The following is a 20486-nucleotide window of genomic DNA, read 5'->3' on the forward strand; positions in this document are numbered from 1 at the left end:
ACGACGTTACTCATACACACAAATCGATATTTGATATAAAACCAACTCTTCACAACATTGATTTGATATTGATCGTCTTGCTCACATCAAATTCCTTTTTCCTGTTTAATCGCCCCTGTTTTCAAGGTGAGGACAGGACCACGTAAGGGGACTATGACCACACAAAAAAATATATAAAAAATATATATCTAATTTCAAGATGGAGCAATAATAAGACCAGTAGCCTGAAAGTGGCGTATTGGCCAAATGATGTAATGCTCTATGCAGCACAGACACAGACAGTCTGGAATAGCAGCTTCCTGGATCAGGACACATGCTGTTGAATGTGAAGACAATGATTATGATGAAGATTTTGCTGAGAAATGTAAGTCCGATCAAAATCAAAATATTTCCATGTCTGAACTTTGCAGAGTTCATATCAACAGGTCCTTCTGTTCGGACAGACTTTGAACCTTTTTTGCAAGCATCATGGCCACAAGGTAATTTATGTTTTATGTAAATGGTCACCAGCCCTTGTTTTAATTTTTTTCTGTAGCTACGTTGGCATCAGGTTTCTCAGTGGAGTTCCGCAGAGGAATTAGAGCTACAGAATAAATTGTTTCTACACACACGTGGACACGCGACCAAAAACCTAAATTACCACTAGCATGACATCATCGTGGCAGCACTGAGCTTGAGTTATTTGTGTGCAGTCTGAGCCGTGTGTGTGTGTAACATTCACATTAGAATCTCATCTATCCCTCACCCCACCCTTCACAGAGTCTTATCCCTACGCTGAAAAGCAATGCAAAAATCATTCATAAAAAAAAACTGGACCCGATAACTTTAACAGGATCTGGAAAAAAAGGCGTATGGCGACAGTCGATATTAAAACATGCAGAGGCAGACGAGCTTGGGGCCTTACTGAGAGGAATGAGACTGCAGCAGAGGCGAGAGGACAGGGAGAGAAATGCTTACTGCAGCCCGCCACACTGAGCCAGAGTGAGATGACTACTATTATAGTTCTTTCCCCTGCTCAGCTACCCATTGATTTGTGTATGAAAACCTAGTGCTTTTCTTTTTCTTCTGCATGCTTGCCCCCCTTCTGGGTTCCTGCTCTTTGAGTGATCAGCTGATGAAGAGGCTAGCAGCTCGCCGCTATGCTGGCTTGCTAATTCTCTCCCCTCCAGCTGCAGCTGCAGCCGATCCAGCTACAACCCATCCTGATCCACAGAGACAGACTGCAGACTGCAGCCAGGTAAATATTTATTCCTTCTTTCACTCTCTTTCTTCACTCTCCCTCTCTTTATTCTCAGGATAGGATTCTGCTGCATCGCACAGATCGGCACAGAGGGAGACGAGAGAGTGTGCGTGTCTGTCCGTCTGTGTAGGTGTGCACGGTGCCTGTGTGAGTGTGTGAGAGGTAGAGGGTGTGGGTGTGTAGGTGTGAGCTGTAACGGATGAGGGGGTATCGTTTTCCAGTCGAGGAGGGGAAGGAAGAGGCAGGCTTTTTTGGTGATGATGGTACAGGCATGGAGCAACAAATACTGTACACACACTCACACTTGCATACAAAGGCAGTGTTTAGCTGTTATGCCCGTCTTTCAGGATTACTCTGTATCCCTGTGCATTCCACTGTAGCCCGGTAGAGAAATGTTTGCCAGGCTTTATAAAGATGACCATTTAAAGCTGACAGATTATCAGCATGATGTCTTTTGTTGTCCTTTGTACTGTTCTTGACACTCTCTATAATTTCTGTTCTATGCATGCTTTTCTCGCTTTCACTGTGTGTGTGCATGTGTATCAGTGTACGTACATGCATATTCCACTGTCGGAATGTCATTCAGATTTTTCGCCATTGATAATGGTTATTAGGCCACTGTGGTCGTCTGTGTGTGTGTGTGTGTGTGTGTGTCGGTTGACCAAATATGAATGTGTATTCATAAGCACAGACGACATATCTGCATGAATATACAGTTACATGCGCATTCATCTTTGTGTCGTTGTAGATATGTGCTAAGACAGTATAATATCATGTGGGTGTGCTGTGTCTATGTGTCTACATGCCTGCGTGGCTGTATGACTCATTTCATACATCAATATTTTCGTTAGATTGGCCAGCCTACATCAATGACTGAGTGTACAAAACATTAAGAACACCTTCCTAATATTGAGTTGCACCCCCTCAGAACAACCTCAATTTGTCGGTGCATGGACTCTACAAGGTGTCCAAAGCGGTCCACAGGGATGCTGGCGCATGTTGACTCCAATGCTTCCTACAGTTGGATCAAGTTGGCTGGATGTCAAGCAAGCAGCAGTGGTTGGCCATTCTTGATACACATGGGAAACTTCTTGACACAAATCGGTGTGCCTGGCACCTACTACCATACACTTAAATATTTTGTCTTGCCCATACACCCTCTAAATGACACACATACACAATCCAAGTCTCAATTGCCTCAAGGCTTAACAATCCTTCTTTAACCTGTCTCCTCGCCTTCATCTACACTGATTGAAGGGGATTTAACAAGTGACATCAGTAAGGGATCATAGGATTCACATGGTCAGTCTATGTCAAAAAACATAGTGCTTGTACACTTACGTGATACCATTCATTCCTTATGTGAAGATTACAATAGAGCATTTGAAGCCAAGGAATTTGGTTAAGATGGCGTCTCATGGATACTCTCACTGATACACAACGTGCAGTTTGAGCTAGTCCCTGTAGTTACGTTGCAGGCTAGCCTAGTGTTGCCCTCTCTCATTGAATATCTCAAGTTGAAGGCCGACCTTGGGTACTGCTGGCTGGCATTAACAACTAAATCATCATTATAACTTATTCTGTGTGAGATGTTAAAATAAATTGATTCAAGGACATACATCTGGTGTGATAGAAGCTATTATTGGTAACATAGTCTTCGATTATGCATTTATTTTACATGAAGATTGACCATAAAGATTGCCATTTTCTCATTCACGATAATAGGGATCCTGTTTTCTGCAAACAATGCCTGCAGTACCGCATTCGGCCTTGAACTTTGTGGCTTCAAGAAGAGGGGGCACTCTTTCTCCTCTTGCCTGCAATGCATTCCTCATTCTCTGCTGAATTGGCCTAATTCAGACTTAGAAAATGTACATTTGAAGTCAGAAGTTTACATACATTTAGGTTGGAGTGACTAAAACTAGTTTTTCAACCACTCCACAAATGTCTTATTAAAACCTCTTATGGCTAGGGGGCACTATTTTCATTTTTGGAAAAATAACGTTTCCAAAGTAAACGGGCTATTTCTCAGGACCAGATAATAGAATATGCATATAATTGACAGCTTAGGATAGAAAACACTCTAAAGTTCCCAAAACTGTAACAATATTGTCTGTGAGTATAGCATAACTGATATTGCAGGCCTGCAAGCCTGAGAAAAATCCAATCAGAAAGTGACTCTTATTTTGAAACCTCTGCGTTCCTATGCATCCCTATTGACCATTGAAAGGGATATCAACCAGATTTCTTTTTCTATTGCTTCCCTAATGTGTCTACAGTCGCAAGACATAGTTTCAGGCTTTTATTTTGAAAAATGAGCGTGAACGACAACATTGCGTCAGTGGTCAGGTGATGGCTCTCTCTGATTTGTGCGTAATAGACAAAGGCTGCCATTGTTCCTCTCGCTCCTAGTGAAAAGCCAATTGTCCTGGTTGATATATTATCGAATAGATATTTGAAAAACACCTTGAGGATTGATTATAAAAAACGTTTGCAATGTTTCTGTCGATATTATGGATCTAATTTGTATTTTTTTTCAGCGTTGCCGTGACCGCAATTTCCGGTGGATTTCTCAACAAAACGTGAACAAGAAAAGGAGGTATTTCGGCTATAAAAATAATCTTTATGGAACAAAATGAACATTTGCTGTCTAACTGGGAGTCTCGTGAGTGAAAACATCCGAAGCTCATCAAAGGTAAACGATTTAATTTGATTGCTTTTCTGATTTTCGTGAACAAGCTTCCTGCTGCTAGCTGGACATAATGCTATGCTAGACTATCAATAAACTTACACAAATGCTTGTCTTGCTTTGGCTGTAAAAGCATAATTAAAAAATCTGAGATGACAGGGTGATTAACAAAGTGTGTTTCACTATATTTCACTTGTGATTCCATGAATATGAATATTTTCTAGTAAGATTTTTTTGTTCGTTGCGTTATGCTAATTAGTGTAGTTGATGACAAATCTCCCGGAACCCGGGAGGGGTAGTTCTAAGAAGTTAAAACCTGTTGATGCCAGGAGTTCCTCTAGAGGAACTCCTCCCCCCCGTTCAGCTCAAACCGTGGCGCATGGAACGCAAAAATATTCTTAGAAATATTTAACCTCCACACATTAACAAGTCCAATAGCTCAAATGAAAGATAAACACCTTGTTCATCTACCCAGCATGTCAGATTTTTTAAATGTTTTACGGCGAAAACACACCACATATTTATATTAGACCACCACCGAAACCAAGACAAGCGGCAGCCATTTTGTCCCAGAAAATATAAAATTATAAAAGCAGGATTAAAAAATAAATCATTCACTAACCTTTTGAAAATCTTCATCAGATGACAGTAATAGGACATGTTACACAGTACATTTTTTTTTTTTCAATAATATGCCATATATATCCATAAATGTCCATTTACAATGAGCTCATGTTCAGAAATTACTCAAAAATGTCCGCAGGAAATCTAGGTAGCGCAGCAAGATAACGTAAATAGACATCATAAACTTTGGCTAAATATACATGTTCTACATATAGTTAGAAAGATACACTGCTTCTTTATGCAACCGCTTTGTTACATATATTTTTAACGTTACAGAAATCGCACACTATTCAATATGCTGAGACGGCGCTCAGATACAAGCTACATTTCTCCGTAATGTTGGAGTCAACAGAAACAGATTTAAGCATAAATATTCCCTTACCTTCGATGGTCTTCGTTCAGAATGTTCTGGAAGGGTTCATACTTACCCAATACATCGTTTGGTTTCAAGTCTTGCGTCTTTGTATTAGCTACTGCTAATAACATCAGCTGAAATGCACCCAAAATGTCCTCTGGTCCGGAAAAGTTGCGCATCAAAACTTCAAAATTACATATTATATGTCGACTAAACAGGTCAAACTAAGTGCAGAAGCAAGCTTTATGATGTTTTTAACACACAAAACAAATTTCAATTCAACCGGGCATCGTTTGCTCTTCCCAGGAGTGCTGGAACAAAGGAATGGCTGTGACCAATTCGCGCCCTAACGCACAGGTTTTTTCTCGCGGCACTTACTCAAATCACTCCCATAGGGCCAATTCTCGCGCGATTTGAACGATTAAACGCTCTACAGAATGAGGACATCTAGTGGAAGAGATGGAAAGTGTCCCCAGATCCATAAGTGGTTGGGAAGGGTGGGGGCGATGACGTCAAAGTTGCTCCAACTTTCATGACCACAAAACTTGTTTGGAAGAATGCATGCCCTGTGAGTTCTGCTATACTTACAGACATAATTCCAACGGTTTTAGAAGCTTTAGAGTGTTTTCTATCCAATAATAATAATTATATGCATATATTAGCAATTTTTGACAAAAAAAATTTCAGTTTACTAGGGGTACCCAATTTCTCCAAAGGGGGCGTAAATCTGCCATGTCCTTCAACAAACTTTTGGCAAGTCAGTTAGGACATCTTCGTTGTGCATGACACAAGTAATTTTTCCAACAATTGTTTACAGACTGTTTATTCACTTATAATTCACTGTATCACCATTCCAGTGGGTCAAAAGGTTGTGGTATTATTAGGGAATTAAGCCGAGGTCAGAATAAGGCATATCTGTAGCCACACCTCCATTTCTATGATCTCCACCCCAAACGAATAGCTGGCTGTCACATGCGTTTCCTCATGCTTTTGTGTTCAAGGTGAGAATACACATAGAGAGAGAAGTGCATAAAAAGGGAATATTGTTCCATTATAAAGCACGTGGAACTCGGGTCTGAATTCCCCCAATGTGAATACATATTCACTCCCCCTTTCTCTCTCCTCGCTCTCTCTTCTTCTCTCACTCTCCCCTCCAGCCCAGACAAGCGCTGCTGCATGCATACATCTAGGCTTTAATTGCCTTTGTGTAAAATACAGCAGTTGCTTGCTGCAGACATTTGCAGCTATGAGAGATAAAAACACACAGGCAACCCTGCTGCACAGAAACCACACGCATATGAGCGTGCACACGCAAACACTCACACATTTATACACATAAGACTCACACACTCACACTCTTTTATTTTTACATTCTAACCTTTTTTAACTTTTTCTCTTCTAAAGATATTGATATTTGGGTTGTTCCACGAAAATGAGTCCCTTTTGCATATCTTTTAATATTTTAAGTGGAAATTGTGCACCAACATTATATTTTAAAAGCCTGTTATATTAAACGAACTGCCCTTTTAATATTGACCACATGGAACATTCAATACATCCAGATTTTATTTATAATATAGCTGCAAGCAGCAATGAACGGGGTTCACAGGATGACAGAAAGGACACAAGCTCAGTTGGATAACAAAGCAAGCACTTTATCATTTAGGAGCTGTCTTTATGTGCAATCAGTGAAATCATTACCATGTTTATCTATCAATACAACAAGGATGACTGTAGTCTAGTGTTGTAGGTTGGTTACCTTTGAATGCAGCTGGTAATCACTCTTAATGTTATTACTTAATGTATTCAGTTGAAATACCAATTCTGGGGTTGGTATTTTGACTAATGGTTTATGTCAAGATTTGTGAAATATTTTCAGCGATATTTCACATTGTCTGTCTGCATGATTAAAAGCTATCATTCATTTGCATGAGACAAAGTCCACTTGATCAATATTTATTTTCTATAGGTATTAGTTGCAATAGTTATACCTATGCTCTAAAGAATGGACAAGACAAAATATTTAAGTGCCTTTCAATTGGGGTATGGTAGTAGGTGCTTTGGCACACTGGTTTGTGTCAAGAACTGCAATGTTGCTGGGTTTTAACTGTGGGAAGCATTGGAGGCAACAGGTCAGATTTCCAAAATTTCAAGGCCCCATATCCATCGGTTCAGTTATTATAGCCTTGGTGTCATATGGTGCCATCTAGTGGTGTAGCATGGCCGATTTTGAATGCAGGAACTAATCACTCTCAAATTCATTAGAGGCGAATTCATTGAATACCACATCTGGAGTCAATCTGACTTATGGTTCATGAGAAGAAGATTGTATCATTAGCATATGTGCTAACCTGCAAAAATAGGTACAGTGCATTTTAAAAAAAAAGTTTTACATTTATTTAACTAGGCAAGTCATTTAAGAACAAATTTACACTTATTTACAATGATGGCCAACTGTGGAAGAGTGGGTTAACTATCTTGTCAGCTTAGGGATTTGATCTTTCAGTTACTGACCCAACGCTCTAACTACTAGGCTACCTGCCTCATTAATGAGTCTAAATACAACATCTGGAGTAACTATAAATATTTTATATAAAAGTTTATTTTTAAGCTACTTTAATAACCGGAGCTGATAAAGCACGATGGAGGGGAGGTAGAGGTAATGCTCTAGCAGGGGCCTTGCTGTGTGTGTAGGCTACTGTTAGTGCGTGCGAGTGACATGGGGAACAGGGAGGAGTGAGTGGAGATGAGACACAGCAACCAACCTAGGCTAATTGAGGCTTTATGCGCTTTCTCATCCTATACAGTTACAAACAACAACTTATTTCAGAATATGAAGTAGCCTACCTGTTGGCTCTTGGTCACTGTATCCTATCCTTCTCCTTTACCAATCCCTGTCGCGGGATCATTTTCGTCAGCAACCGCTGAATAGCATAGCGCAACAGTCAAATAAAATTACTAAAAAATATTCATATTCATGAGATCAGAAGTGCAATATTGCAAAACACAGTTTAGCCTTTTGTTAATCCACCTGTCGTCTCATTTTGAAATTATGCTTTACAGCAAAAGCAATCCAAGCGTTTGTGTAAGTTTATCGATAGCCTAGCATCGCATTATGTACACTTAGCATCAGGAAGCTTGGTCACGAAAATCAGAAAAGCAATCAAATTAACCGTTTACCTTTGATGATCTTCGGATGTTTTCACTCACGAGACACAACAATTGTTCCTTTTGTTCCATAAAGATTATTTTTATACCCAGGAAAGAGCGGTCACGACCAAGCAGACGGAAATTCCAAATAGTCTTCATAATGTCCACAGAAACATGTCAAACGTTTTTATAATCATTCCTCAGGTAGTTTTTAAAATATATATTTGATAATATATCAACCGAGTGTGTAGGTTTTTCAATAACAGCAGGAGGAACAATGGCGGCTTTACTCTGTAGTGCAAAGACTCACTTTGAGAGCCCCCACCACTTACGCAATGTGATCTTTCACGCTCATTTTTCAAAATAAAAGCCTGAAACTATGTCTAAAGACTGTTGACACCTTAGGGAAGCCAGAGAAAAATGAATCTGGTTGATATCCCTTTAAATGGAGGATAGGCATGCAAAGGAACAGAAGGGTTTCAAAATAAGAGGCACTTCCTGATTGGGTTTCGCATGCAATATCAGTTCTGTTATACTCACAGACAATATTTTGACAGTTTTGGAAACTTTAGAGTGTTTTCTATCCTAATCTGTCAATTATATGCATATTCTAGCATCCGGTCCTGAGAAATAGGCCGTTTACTTTGAGAACGTTATTTTTCCAAACATAAAAATAGTGCCCCCTAGCTTCAAGAGGTTAAATTAACTTTAATTCCATTATTTTAATTCCATCTTCCATTGATTTGATATCTCCTAACTGTTGCCTCACATGGAGGCTCTTTGACTGTAGCCTATTGCCGCTTTGATGACTTATGATTGGCCAACAACAACAACAAGCTACACACGCCACTCGTGAAAAGCAAAGTGCAGCAACATAAATTATACAATTTCTCTCGCTCTACGGCAGCGGTCACGTTCAGATTTATATGGGTCCTTCCGGACAAGTCAGTTAAAATTACACATACCAGAGACCCGTGACAATCATATCAGAACCAACCCAGACCCGTGACATTATTTAGAATTCTGGATCCGGGTCCTGGATTGGACCTCAGGTATTTGGGTACAGGTGATTCCGTGAAGCCTTCTAGTTTCAAGTTGATAGGCCACTGTGTAGTGAATTTACAGTAGTTTAATTGGACAAGTAAAATCTTTTTTTTGTTGTCAATAACTCAGCCATCTTTTGACCTATCCCTTAGCTCAAAGTAAGTTAAAGGCCCAGTGCAGTCAAAAATGCTATTTGTCTGTGTTTTATATACAGTGCCTTCGGAACGTTTTGCACATTTTGATGTGTTACAGCCTGAATTTAAAACTGGTTAAATTGAGATGTTTTGTATCACTGGCCTGCACATAATGTCAGAGTGGAATTATGTTTTTCGAAATGTTTAGATATGAATAAAAAATGAAAAGCTGAAATATCTTGAGTCAATAAGTATTCAACCCCTTTGTTATGGCAAGCCTAAATAAGTTGAAGAGTAAAAATGTGCTTAACACATCACATAATACATTGCATGGACTCCCTCTGTGTACAATAAGAGTGTTTAACATGATTAACCTAACCTTAGCTAGCTAGCTACTAGCCAACAAGCTAACGAAGTTAGTCCCAGAGGAGTTTGCAATGGATTCCTTTTTGTCTGGAGAAGTAAATTAATGGTTCCAGTGCTGTATAAGCTGATTCTACTACATTTTGTTTCGGGACAAACTGGATCACTCAGAGTTCCAATATGGCAATTGTTTGCTTGCGGAGGATTATAAGATTGAACTTCCTTGATCAAGCAAGTCGCAACGTAAGAAACTTAGGAAAACGCAGAGTGGTGGCTAGAGGCCATTCTCACTTGTTGGATGCATCTCTGCCTTGTCGTTGTCTGACTGGCCGGTGTTGCCTGGAGTTTGTTTGCCAGGGGAGCCATCTCTTGCCTCTCCTCCCCCATCTAATAGTAGAGTTGAAGGAGCACAGCAAGAGGAGGATGCGACCATCAACAACGAGAGGCCCGGAGCAGATACAAACAACAAATAGTTTCACCGCCCTGGAGCCTGATCTTCCTGCACCTTTGTCTCTGGAGGTATCTGTCCCTGCGGAAAATCGAGCGGGGCTTCTCCATCTGTCGGAGGCCTGCACCAGAAGCCGCGGGCTCAAGTTATCCTGTCTCTCGCCCATCCTTAAAGGGTTCTCAGAACCCTGTGAAGCGTGGGAGTGGGTGGATTTCCTTGTCCTTCTCACCAGCCGTGATTTTGGGCCGCTCAAGGGTAAGAAATGTCACTGTTCCTGGTGCAAAAACAATGTCCTATCCTGGAGCTTGAGTAAATTACATTACTAAGCTGCTCCCGAATGTTCTAGGCCAGGACAAGGAAATCGATTCTATCTTAGTGCATGTGGGTTTTAAAGTCCTTATGAAGGGCAGCTCTGAACAGTTGAAACTGAATTTTAAAGAGCTGATTGATTCTCTGATAGACACTAATAAAAGACCACATCTGGCCCTGTGCCCTCTCTGAATCGTGGCATTGAACGCTATTGCAGGATTCTTTCTCTTCACAACTGGCTATGTGATTATTGCAGCTTAATGTGTGCAACGTTTGTTGACAATTTCGATACCTTTTGGAAACAAAATATGTTTTATAGGGAGGATTGGACCCACCAGAATCATTTGGGTTCATGGATCCTTTCAAAGCGTTTTAAGGGTCCATTGAGACAAGCCCAGCTCAGTTAATGCTTACCATTGTGTCACTGAGTTATCATAATGCTTCAGCAAATGTACAGTTGAAGTCGGAGGTTTACATACACTTAGGTTGGAGTCATTAAAACTCATTTTTTAACCACTCCACAAGTATCTTGTTAAGAAACTAGCTTTGACAAATCGGTTAGGACATCGACTTTGTGCATGACACAAGTAATCATTACAACAATTGTTTACCTAGGTGTCTGGTTAGACTGTAAACCCTCCTTCCAGACTCACATCAAACATCTCCAATCCAAAGTTAAATCTAGAATTGGCTTCCTATTTCGCAACAAAGCATCCTTCACTCATGCTGCCAAATATACCCTTGTAAAATTGACCATCCTTCCGATCCTCGACTTCGGCAATGTCATTTACAAAATAGCTTCCAATATCCTACTCAATAAATTGGATGCAGTCTATTACAGTGCCATCCGTTTTGTCACCAAAGCCCCATATACTACCCACCACTGCGACCTGTACGCTCTCGTTGGCTGACCCTCGCTTCATACTTGTCGCCAAACCCACTGGCTCCGGGTCATCTACAAGACCCTGCTAGGTAAAGTCCCCTCTTATGTCAGCTCGCTGGTCACCATAGCAGTGGCCTAGCCAGTCTCCAGATCTCAACCCCATAGAAAATCTTTGGAGGGAGTTGAAAGTCTGTGTTGCCCAGCAACAGCCCCAAAATATCACTGCTCTAGAGGAGATCTGCATGGAGGAATGGGCCAAAATACCAGCAACAGTGTGAAAATCTTGTGAAGACTTACAGAAAATGTTTGACCTCTGTCATTGCCAACAAGGGTAAATAACAAAGTATTGAGATAAACTTTTGTTATTGACCAAATACTTATTTTCCACCATAATTTGCAAATAAATTAATTAAAAATCCTACAATGTGATTTTTGTCATTGTGTCTTTCATAATTGAAGTGTACCTATGATGAAAATTACAGGCCTCTCATCTTTTTAAGTGGGAGAACTTGCACAATTGGTGGCTGACTAAATACTTTTTTGTCCCACTGTATCTCCCTCACTAGCTTTAAGCACCAGCTGTCAGAGCAGCTCACAGATTACTGCACCTGTACGTAGCCCATCTATAATTTAGCCCAAAAAACTACCTCTCCCCCTACTGAATTTATTTATTTATTTATTTTGCTCCTTTGCACACCATTATTTCTATCTCTACTTTTCATATTCTTCCACTGCAAATCTACCATTCCAGTGTTTTACTTGCTATATTGTATTTACTTCGCCACCATGGCCTTTTTTTGCCTTTACCTCCCTTATCTCACCCCATTTGCTCACTTTGTATATAGACTTATTTCTGTACTGTATTATTGACTGTATGTTTGTTTTACTCCATGTGTAACTTTGTGTTGTTGTATGTGTCGAACTGCTTTGCTTTATCTTGGCCAGGTCGCAATTGTAAATGAGAACTTGTTCTCAACTTGCCTACCTGGTTAAATAAAGGTGAAATAAAAAATAAATAAACAGACAGATAATTTCACATTTAATTCACTGTATCACAATTCCAGTGGGTCAGAAGTTTACATACACTATGTTGACTGTGCCTTTAAATAGCTTGGAAAATTCCAGAAAGTGATGGCATGGCTTTAGAAGCTTCTGATAGGCTAATTGACGTCAATTGGAGGTGTACCTGTGGATGTATTTTAAGGTCTACCTTCAAACTCAGTGCCTCTTTGCTTGACATTATGGGAAAATCAACAGAAATCAGCCAAGACCTAAGAAAAAAAATTGTAGACCTCTACAAGTCTGGTTCATCCTTGGGAGCAATTTCCAAATGCATGAAGGTACCACGTTCATCTTTACAAACAATAGTACGCAAGTATAAACACCATGGGACCACGCAGCCATCATACTGCTCAGGAAGGAGACGCGTTCTGTCTCCTAGAGATGAAGGAGGAAACAAGTACAAAATTATCTATATCCACTGTAAAACGAGTCCTATATTGACATAACCTGAAAGGCCGCTCAGCAATGAGGAAGCCACTGCTCCAAAACCACCATAAAAAAGCCAAACTATGGTTTGGAACTGCACATGGGGACAAAGATTGTACATTTTGGAGAAATTTTCTCTGGTCTGATGAAACAAAAATAGAACTGTTAGGCCATAATGACCGTCGTTATGTTTGGAGGAAAAAGGGGCAGGCTTGCATGCCGAAGAACACCATCCCAACCGTGAAGCACGGGGGTAGTTGCATCATGTTGTGTGGGTGCTTTGCAGCAGGAGGGACTGGTGCACTTATTTGACCCATTTGCAACCAAGCTTTAACTGATGTCTTGAGATGTTGCTTCAATATATCCACATAATTTTCAATTCTTCATGATGCCATCTGTTTTGTGAAGTGCACCAGTCCCTTATGCAGTAAAGCACCCCCACAGCATGTTGCTGCCACCCCCGTGCTTCACGGGTGGGATGGTGTTCTTCGGCTTGCAAGCCTCCCCTTTATTCACCACGCTGTCTGTGTGGGTGGACCATTTCAGTTTGTCCGTGATGTGTACGCCAAGGAAATTAAAACTTTCCATCTTCTCCGCTACTGTTCCATCGACATGAATAGGGGGGTGCTCCCTCTGCTGTTTCCTGAAGGCCATGATCATCTCCTTTGTATTGTTGAGATGTGAGTGTGAGGTTATTTTCCTGACACCACACCCCGAGAGCCCTCACCTCCTCCCTGTAGACCGTCTCGTCGTTGTTGGTAATCAAGCCTACCACTGTAGTGTCGTCTGCAAACTTGATGATTGAGTTGGAGGTGTGTATGGCCACACAGTCATGGGTGAACAGGGAGTACAGGAGAGGGCTGAGAACGCACCCTTGTGGGGCCCCAGTGTTGAGGATCAGCGGGGTGGAGATGTTGTTTCCTGCCCTTACCACCTGGGGGCGTCCCATCAGAAAGTCCAGGACCCAGTTGCACAGGGCGGGGTCGAGACCCAGGGACTCGAGCTTAATGACAAGTTTGGAGGGTACTATGGTGTTAAATGCTGAGCTGTGGTCGATGAACAGCATTCTTGCATAGGTATTCCTCTTGTCCAGATGGGTTAGGGCAGTGAGCATTGTGATTGAGATTTCGTTGTCTGTTGACCTATTGGGGCAGTAAGCAAATTGGAGTGGGTCTAGGGTGTCAGGTAGAGTGGAGGTGATATGATCCTTGACTAGTCTCTCAAAACACTTCATGATGACAGAAATGAGTGCTACGGGGCTACAGATAGTCGTTTTGCTCAGTTACCTTTGCTTTCTTGGGAACAGGAACAATGGTGACCCTCTTGAAGCATGTGGGAACAGCAGACTGGGATAGGGAATGATTGAATAGGTCCGTAAACACACCAGCCTGCTTGTCTGTGGATGCTCTGAGGACGCGGCTAGGGATGCCGTATGGATGCTGTATGGATGCCATCTGGCCCGGCAGCCTTGCGAGGGTTAACACATTTACATTTTTTACTCACGTTGGCTGCGGTGAAGGAGAGCCCGCAGCTTTTGGTAGCGGGCCATGTCGGTGGCACTGTATTGACCTCAATGCAAGCAAAGAAGTTGTTTCGTTTGTCTGGGAGCAAGTACCAAATGAGATTTAAATTGTTTACACAAACAGATTTTGACAAAAATAAAGTCCCAGAAGTCAAAGATGACCTCAATAGACCTATACACCAATGATTTATTTTACTATTTGTGAACTATTTTCAGTTTTAGTGTATAAGTATATTGCAGTCATCTTTGATTTCTGAAGAACATCTTCCTCCTCCTCAAGGTGGAGGAGAACGGGGTCTTGGAGGACATGGAAGAGGACATCAGCCTGAAGAAACGGAAAGGTGATCACCACGGCAACAAAGACTTAGAGTCACGAGACTCCGGCCAGGAGGCTGAAGGAGAAAAGGTCAAGAAGCGCCGGGGACGACCTCCGGCGGAGAAGCTGCTCCCCAACCCCCCCGAGCTCACCAAGCAGCTGAGCACACTGGTGGATATGGTCATCAACTACAAAGATGGGTGAGATTAAATTACTTAGATGTAAAAATATATATATATATATATATATATATATATATATATATATATATAGTCCATTTACTTATTCTACTATTTCTATGAGTTGGTAAACAAACTAGAAGGGTGCACACTGCCACCTTCAGTTCTGGAATTTTTCCGCACAAGTATATTTCATCCATCTATCCATCTATCCATCTATCCATCTAATCATCTATCTATCGACCTGACCTAGTGTGTTTTCTTTCAAATACTTTGGCGGCACAATGGAAGTAAATCTGGCAATCTGCCACTCCAGGCAGGCTCAATCAAACCCTGAAACAAATCACATACTATTGTCTGGAGAGGTCTGTGTGTTTTTGGTCCGTAACAGAGCCTGTGCTAAATGCTTCCAGGTTGGGCCGTCAGATCAGCAAAGGCTTCATCCAACTGCCTTCAAGGAAGGAGGTGTCAGAGTACTACGAGCTGATCCGAAAGCCTGTGGACTTCAGGAGGATCAGGGTAGGCCCAGTGGACCCTCTACATCAGAGATTCCCAACCTTTTTCACACAGGGTCCCCTGTTTAACATTTGATCAAATTAGACACAAATACATAGCATTTTACATTTTCATATTGCATTTGATATAACCCTTCATAGTTCATAACAGCATCACAATGAATTGGAATACAGGCCTCCACAAAAACAGTAGGCTATTTTAATGCAAATAGCCTGACTTTTTGTGTAGAACAGGTAGCCATCTTAAAAAGTAATTCCTATTAAATGCAGAGATTTGGGAACACACCATTTTCTGTTCATATTGCATTTTAAATAACCTATATCAGCATCACAATGAATTATTATCTCTTATTATGCACCTGTATTTATATTTGGGCACACCTACTCATTCCAGGGATTTTCTTTATTTGCAACTGTTTTTTACATTGTAGAATAATAGTGAAGACATCACAACTATGAAATAACACCTATGGAATAATGTAGTAACCAAGAAAGTGTTAAACAAATCCAAATATATTTTAGATTTGAGCTTCTTCAAAGTAGCCACCCTTTGCTTTGATGACAGCTGTGCTCAGCATATGTAGAAACTCCTTCAAGACTGTTGGGAAAGCATCCCAGGTGAAGCTGGTTGAGAGAATACCAAGAGTGTGCAAAGCTGTCATCAAGGCAAAGGGTGGCTACTTTGAAGAATCTAAAATATAAAACATATTTGGATTTGTTTAACACTTTCTTGGTAACTACATGATTCAATATGTTTTATTTCATAGTTTTGATGTCTTCACTATTATTCTACAATGTAGAACATAGAAAAAATAAAGAAAAACCCTTGAATGAGAAGGTGTCCAAACTTTTGACTGGTACTGTAGATATATATTATTTTGATCATCCCCCCCCCCAAAAAAAATATATGTCAGGACTCAAGCCCCAACAGGAAACATTGGCGCGGGGGGCGCACCCCCTAGATTGGGCACCCCTGCTCTACAAGGCAATCCATAGACTCAGCACAACACCAACCCACCCACATCTTACCACATACCAATTCAGCGCAGAACCAACCCACCAATCAGCCTTCTGGTTGCTCACTACCAAATCTCAACACTAACCCACCAGATTGACCCACAAATCTTCCCACATACCAACTGGACCTAGGTCTGTTAACAAAGTCACAGATGGCAGTGCTAGCCTTTCATGTGTCCAACGGTCCCTCGACAACCCTGTGGTTGTCATAAACAAAAAAATCAGCATATTCCATCTTCATCTGAGCAAACTTTTCTATGATGTTGGATTCAGGTACTAATATACACTGTATTTATGAGCATACATGTTTTCTGACCATGTGTTGTTTTTTGTAGGAGCGTGTGCGCAATCATAAGTACAGGAGTGTGGGAGATCTGGAGAAAGACATCATACTGCTGTGTCACAACGCCCAGACCTTCAACCTGGAGGGATCTCAGGTGTGCCTCGGGGATGTGATCTAGGGCCACTGGAATTCATGTCACTGCCTACGGTTCTACATGAAATCCACATACCATGATGCCCCCAGCTAATGATTGTGAGATGCTAATGTGGTTAATGTTGTGTTTGTTTGCCATAGATATTTGAGGACTCGATTGTTCTCAAGTCTGTGTTTGAGAGTGCACGACAAAGGATTGTCATTGATGATGAGGTGAAACAGGACAGCACTGCCATCCGTGATGACGGAGGTCGAGACAATCAGTTGGTTTCATCAGCAGGTGAGACCCAGCCATTGTGACCTCAAAATAAACTCTGTGAAAACACAATGAGAAGATCAAGATCAAGACATTTTTCACTTTCACTCACCCAAGTTATCAAGCAACATTATTTAGATTTTGAGTAGTTTGAAATTATTTATTTTCACAAAGATCAATGACAGGACAAACTAATATCTGGTTGTCATTATAAAAAGTAAATGGCAAACTAGTTCCTTCAACTCTCTTTTGTTCCTTTCTTAATCCTCTCTTTTCAGTGAAAATGGCAACAAAGCAGGGGAAACAGAGGATGAAGGAGGAGAGAAGCAGAAAGACGAAGGTCAAGAAGACAGTCTACAGTGATGTAGACAGCGATGAGGATCTGGAGGACAATACAGCTAAAGATGAGGGTTGACCTGTAGGACCAACGCTAGTTCATTTATCCTCCTTATCCTCTTTCTTTCTATCCACTGTGACTGTTTTTGCGTTGCAGCTTATTAATTTGCTCACCTTGCAACAGGTTTGTCTCATCTCAAGTCAAGAAAGCTACTCAAAGGAATGTACATAACTAATTATGTTGGTCCTCAAGTAATTAATACAGCCTCAAATGTTCATCTCCTTTTACTTTTATTTTGGATTTTTTTTTTAATGATGTTGCTCCCTCGGTCTTCATGTGAAAGCTACTGTGTGTATCCTTAATGCTTTACCAGAGGATATCTCTCCACTCTTTTTCCATTAGTTTATTTATTTGAACGTGTTATTACTGTATGTGTGAAATTAGAATGTATTTCTGCTGAGACGGAGACCACCCTCAGAGAGTGGTGCCTGTTGATTACATCTCTGTGTTGTGTACAGGTATGGGAGATGTCAGAACATGGTTGGTCAGCTCTTCAATATGACCAGGATGGACACTCAATGTGTGGATTTAAAATGAAATTTGATTCTGTAATAAAGCTCCAAATAGGGGAAGTGTATTTGAACAATATTGTGTATTCTGAACGACCCGACCACCAACGTTGACTTCAAACTTAATAAGCAGTTACAAACAGATAAAGTTGTATCACTTCAGGTGTAAGTTCTATGCTTTATATTCATGGGCTTTTTGTATTATTTTGCGTCTTTTTGAGTTTGGCTTAGTGGCAACTAGCAAGTCCCAGGTGACAAACAAGAAAGAGAAAAAAAGAGAGCTCTCCCAGCAGGAGACAGTATGGATTTGTGTTGATGTCTTTTTTTTTGTTTCTCTTTTTTTGGCAAGAGAAAGCAACCCGCTGGGACCCCGATTCTGGCATGAAGAAGTTTGTGTATAAGTCGTTACAGTTCTTCTGTACTAATCCTGCTTTGTGTAAAAAGAAAGGCAAGACATCAGTGTAGCCAGCTGAAACATATTCTATACCCCAAGGACTGATTATACAGTATTAATATGTTTATGTTGTTTAAATTGCAAATCTGGTTGTACCCATTCTCATGCTTATCACTCTTTTTATATGTAGGACAATGCTGTAGCAATGCACTTAGCCATCCGCTATGCTTGTATAGTCTCAGCCAGGAGAGGCGAGAAAGAAAAATGAACTGTATTTGGGCTATTATATGTCACTCTCTCTGAGGAAAGTATATGATGTGATGTAAAATGTGTCTGAATCTCTTGCATCTTTCTTTATCAACATTGAAACAACGTCGAATGCATTATGCAAGGAGTAGATTTTTGCATAGTACGGGATCTAATCTGATCTGATTGCATTCTGTTTGTTTTGTGATATGAAAGTCTGCTTTTACAACCCACCCTTCCTCTTTCAATCAGCTCAATACACATGCAATCAATCAGAAGCAGACTACAACAAATTCAATCAAATATTTATTTGTGAATCCATTTAATTTGAGTAAGTGTTCTTGTTTCAATATGCTAAACCAGATTTTCTTTGCACAACCAGATTTGCTTTGTACACTCTACAGATCTCTGAATAAGTAATGGGTTTAGTGCAATGATTTGTAATGAGGTCGGTATCTGGGTAGACACGGGCCATTATCAAAGCCAGATTTACTCATGAATAAACATTGATCAACCCCAAGTTCACCATAGCTTCAACATTACCAGAGTGTCAAAGGATATTAACTGAAATTGACAAAATGTTTAATCAAATGTAAATACCAATGTCGCAAAGATACACAAGCGATAGCCTCCGATGGCGGCATACTTCAAATCATTCGACAAAATGTAGCATAGACCAACGTAGCATCCACAGTTACAACCAATAGGTGGTATAGTGCCCTCAAATCTCATCACTAAGCTAAGTTCCCTGGGACTGAAAACTTCCCTCTGCAACTGGAGCCTGGACTTCCTGACGGGCGCCCCAGGTGGTGAGGGTATTAAAAAACATATCCGCCATGCTGACCCTCAACACAAGGGCCCTTCCAGGCTGTGTGCTTAGTACTCCCTGTTCACCCATGACTGCATGGCCTAGCATGACTCCAACACCATAATTACGTTTGCCGACAACACAATGGTGGTAGGCCTGATCACTGATGACAATGAGACAGCCTATAGGCAGGAGACCAGAGACCTCAACAACCTCCACCTCAAAGTCAGTATTACAAAGGAACTGATCATGGACTACAGGAAACGGAGGACAAAGCACCACTCCCCATTCACATCGACAGGGCTGTAGTGGAGTGGGTCGAGAGCTTCAGGTTCCTTGGTGTCCACATCACCAACAAACTCGGCCAAACACACCAACACAGTCGTGAAGAGAACACGACAATGCCTCTTCTCCCTCTCTCCCTCAGGAGGCTGAAAAGATTTGACATGGGTCCTCAGATCCTCAAAAAGTTATACAGCTGCACCATCGAGAGCATCTTGACTGCCTGCATCACTGCTTGGTATGGCAACTGGTACAGAGGGTAGTGAATATGGCCCAGGACCTCTATACCAGGCTGTGTCAGAGGAAGACCCAAAAAATTGTCAGAGACTCCAGTCAAACAAGCCACAAGCGGTACCGGTAAGCGGTACCAATGCACAAACAGGATCCTGAACAGCTTCTACCCCCTAGCCATAAGACTTATAAACAAGACTGCTGAATAACTAATAAAATGGCTACCTGGACTACCTGCATTGACCCTTTTTTTTACACTGACACCACAAAACATACACATACACTTTCAAACTCACAACATACGCTGCTGCTATTGTCTATTGTCTATCCTGTTGCCTAGTCACTTTACCCATACCTACTGTACTGTATATGTACAGTACATAGCTATCTCAATTACCTCATACCCCTGCACATCGACTCAGTACTGGTACTCCCTGTATATAACCATGTTATTTAATACTCCTTTTAAATAGCCATGTTAATTTTACTCATTATTTTTATTAGTTATTCACTATGTATTTATTTCTCGTGTCACTATTTCCATTTTCTTTATTTAATCAAAATCTTATCTTTAACTCTTTATTGTTGGAAATGGACCTGTAAGTAGTCTACACATGTTCTAAGTAGTCTACACATGTCTACACTGTTAGT

The 20486-nt window shown here is 40.9% G+C and overlaps 1 protein-coding gene across 2 annotated transcripts; it reads left to right on the forward strand.

The window, feature by feature from the left end:
- The first annotated feature begins 536 nt into the window (after positions 1 to 536).
- On the forward strand, positions 537 to 19034 carry LOC110509567 (probable global transcription activator SNF2L2). Of its 2 annotated transcripts, none has more exons than XM_036968116.1 (6): positions 537 to 1237; positions 14530 to 14765; positions 15158 to 15263; positions 16612 to 16713; positions 16854 to 16992; positions 17247 to 19034. In XM_036968116.1, the coding sequence occupies exons 1-6, from the start codon at positions 1070 to 1072 to the stop codon at positions 17381 to 17383; spliced, it is 888 nt and encodes a 295-aa protein (XP_036824011.1). In that variant the 5' UTR covers positions 537 to 1069; the 3' UTR covers positions 17384 to 19034. The 2 variants fall into 2 exon arrangements, with proteins under 2 accessions (XP_036824011.1, XP_021446199.2); XM_021590524.2 differs by lacking the exon at positions 537 to 1237 and adding an exon at positions 12523 to 12579.
- The last annotated feature ends 1452 nt before the right edge of the window (positions 19035 to 20486 follow it).

Source organism: Oncorhynchus mykiss, chromosome Y (assembly GCF_013265735.2).
Source record: "Oncorhynchus mykiss isolate Arlee chromosome Y, USDA_OmykA_1.1, whole genome shotgun sequence".
Classification (NCBI taxonomy): domain Eukaryota; kingdom Metazoa; phylum Chordata; class Actinopteri; order Salmoniformes; family Salmonidae; genus Oncorhynchus; species Oncorhynchus mykiss.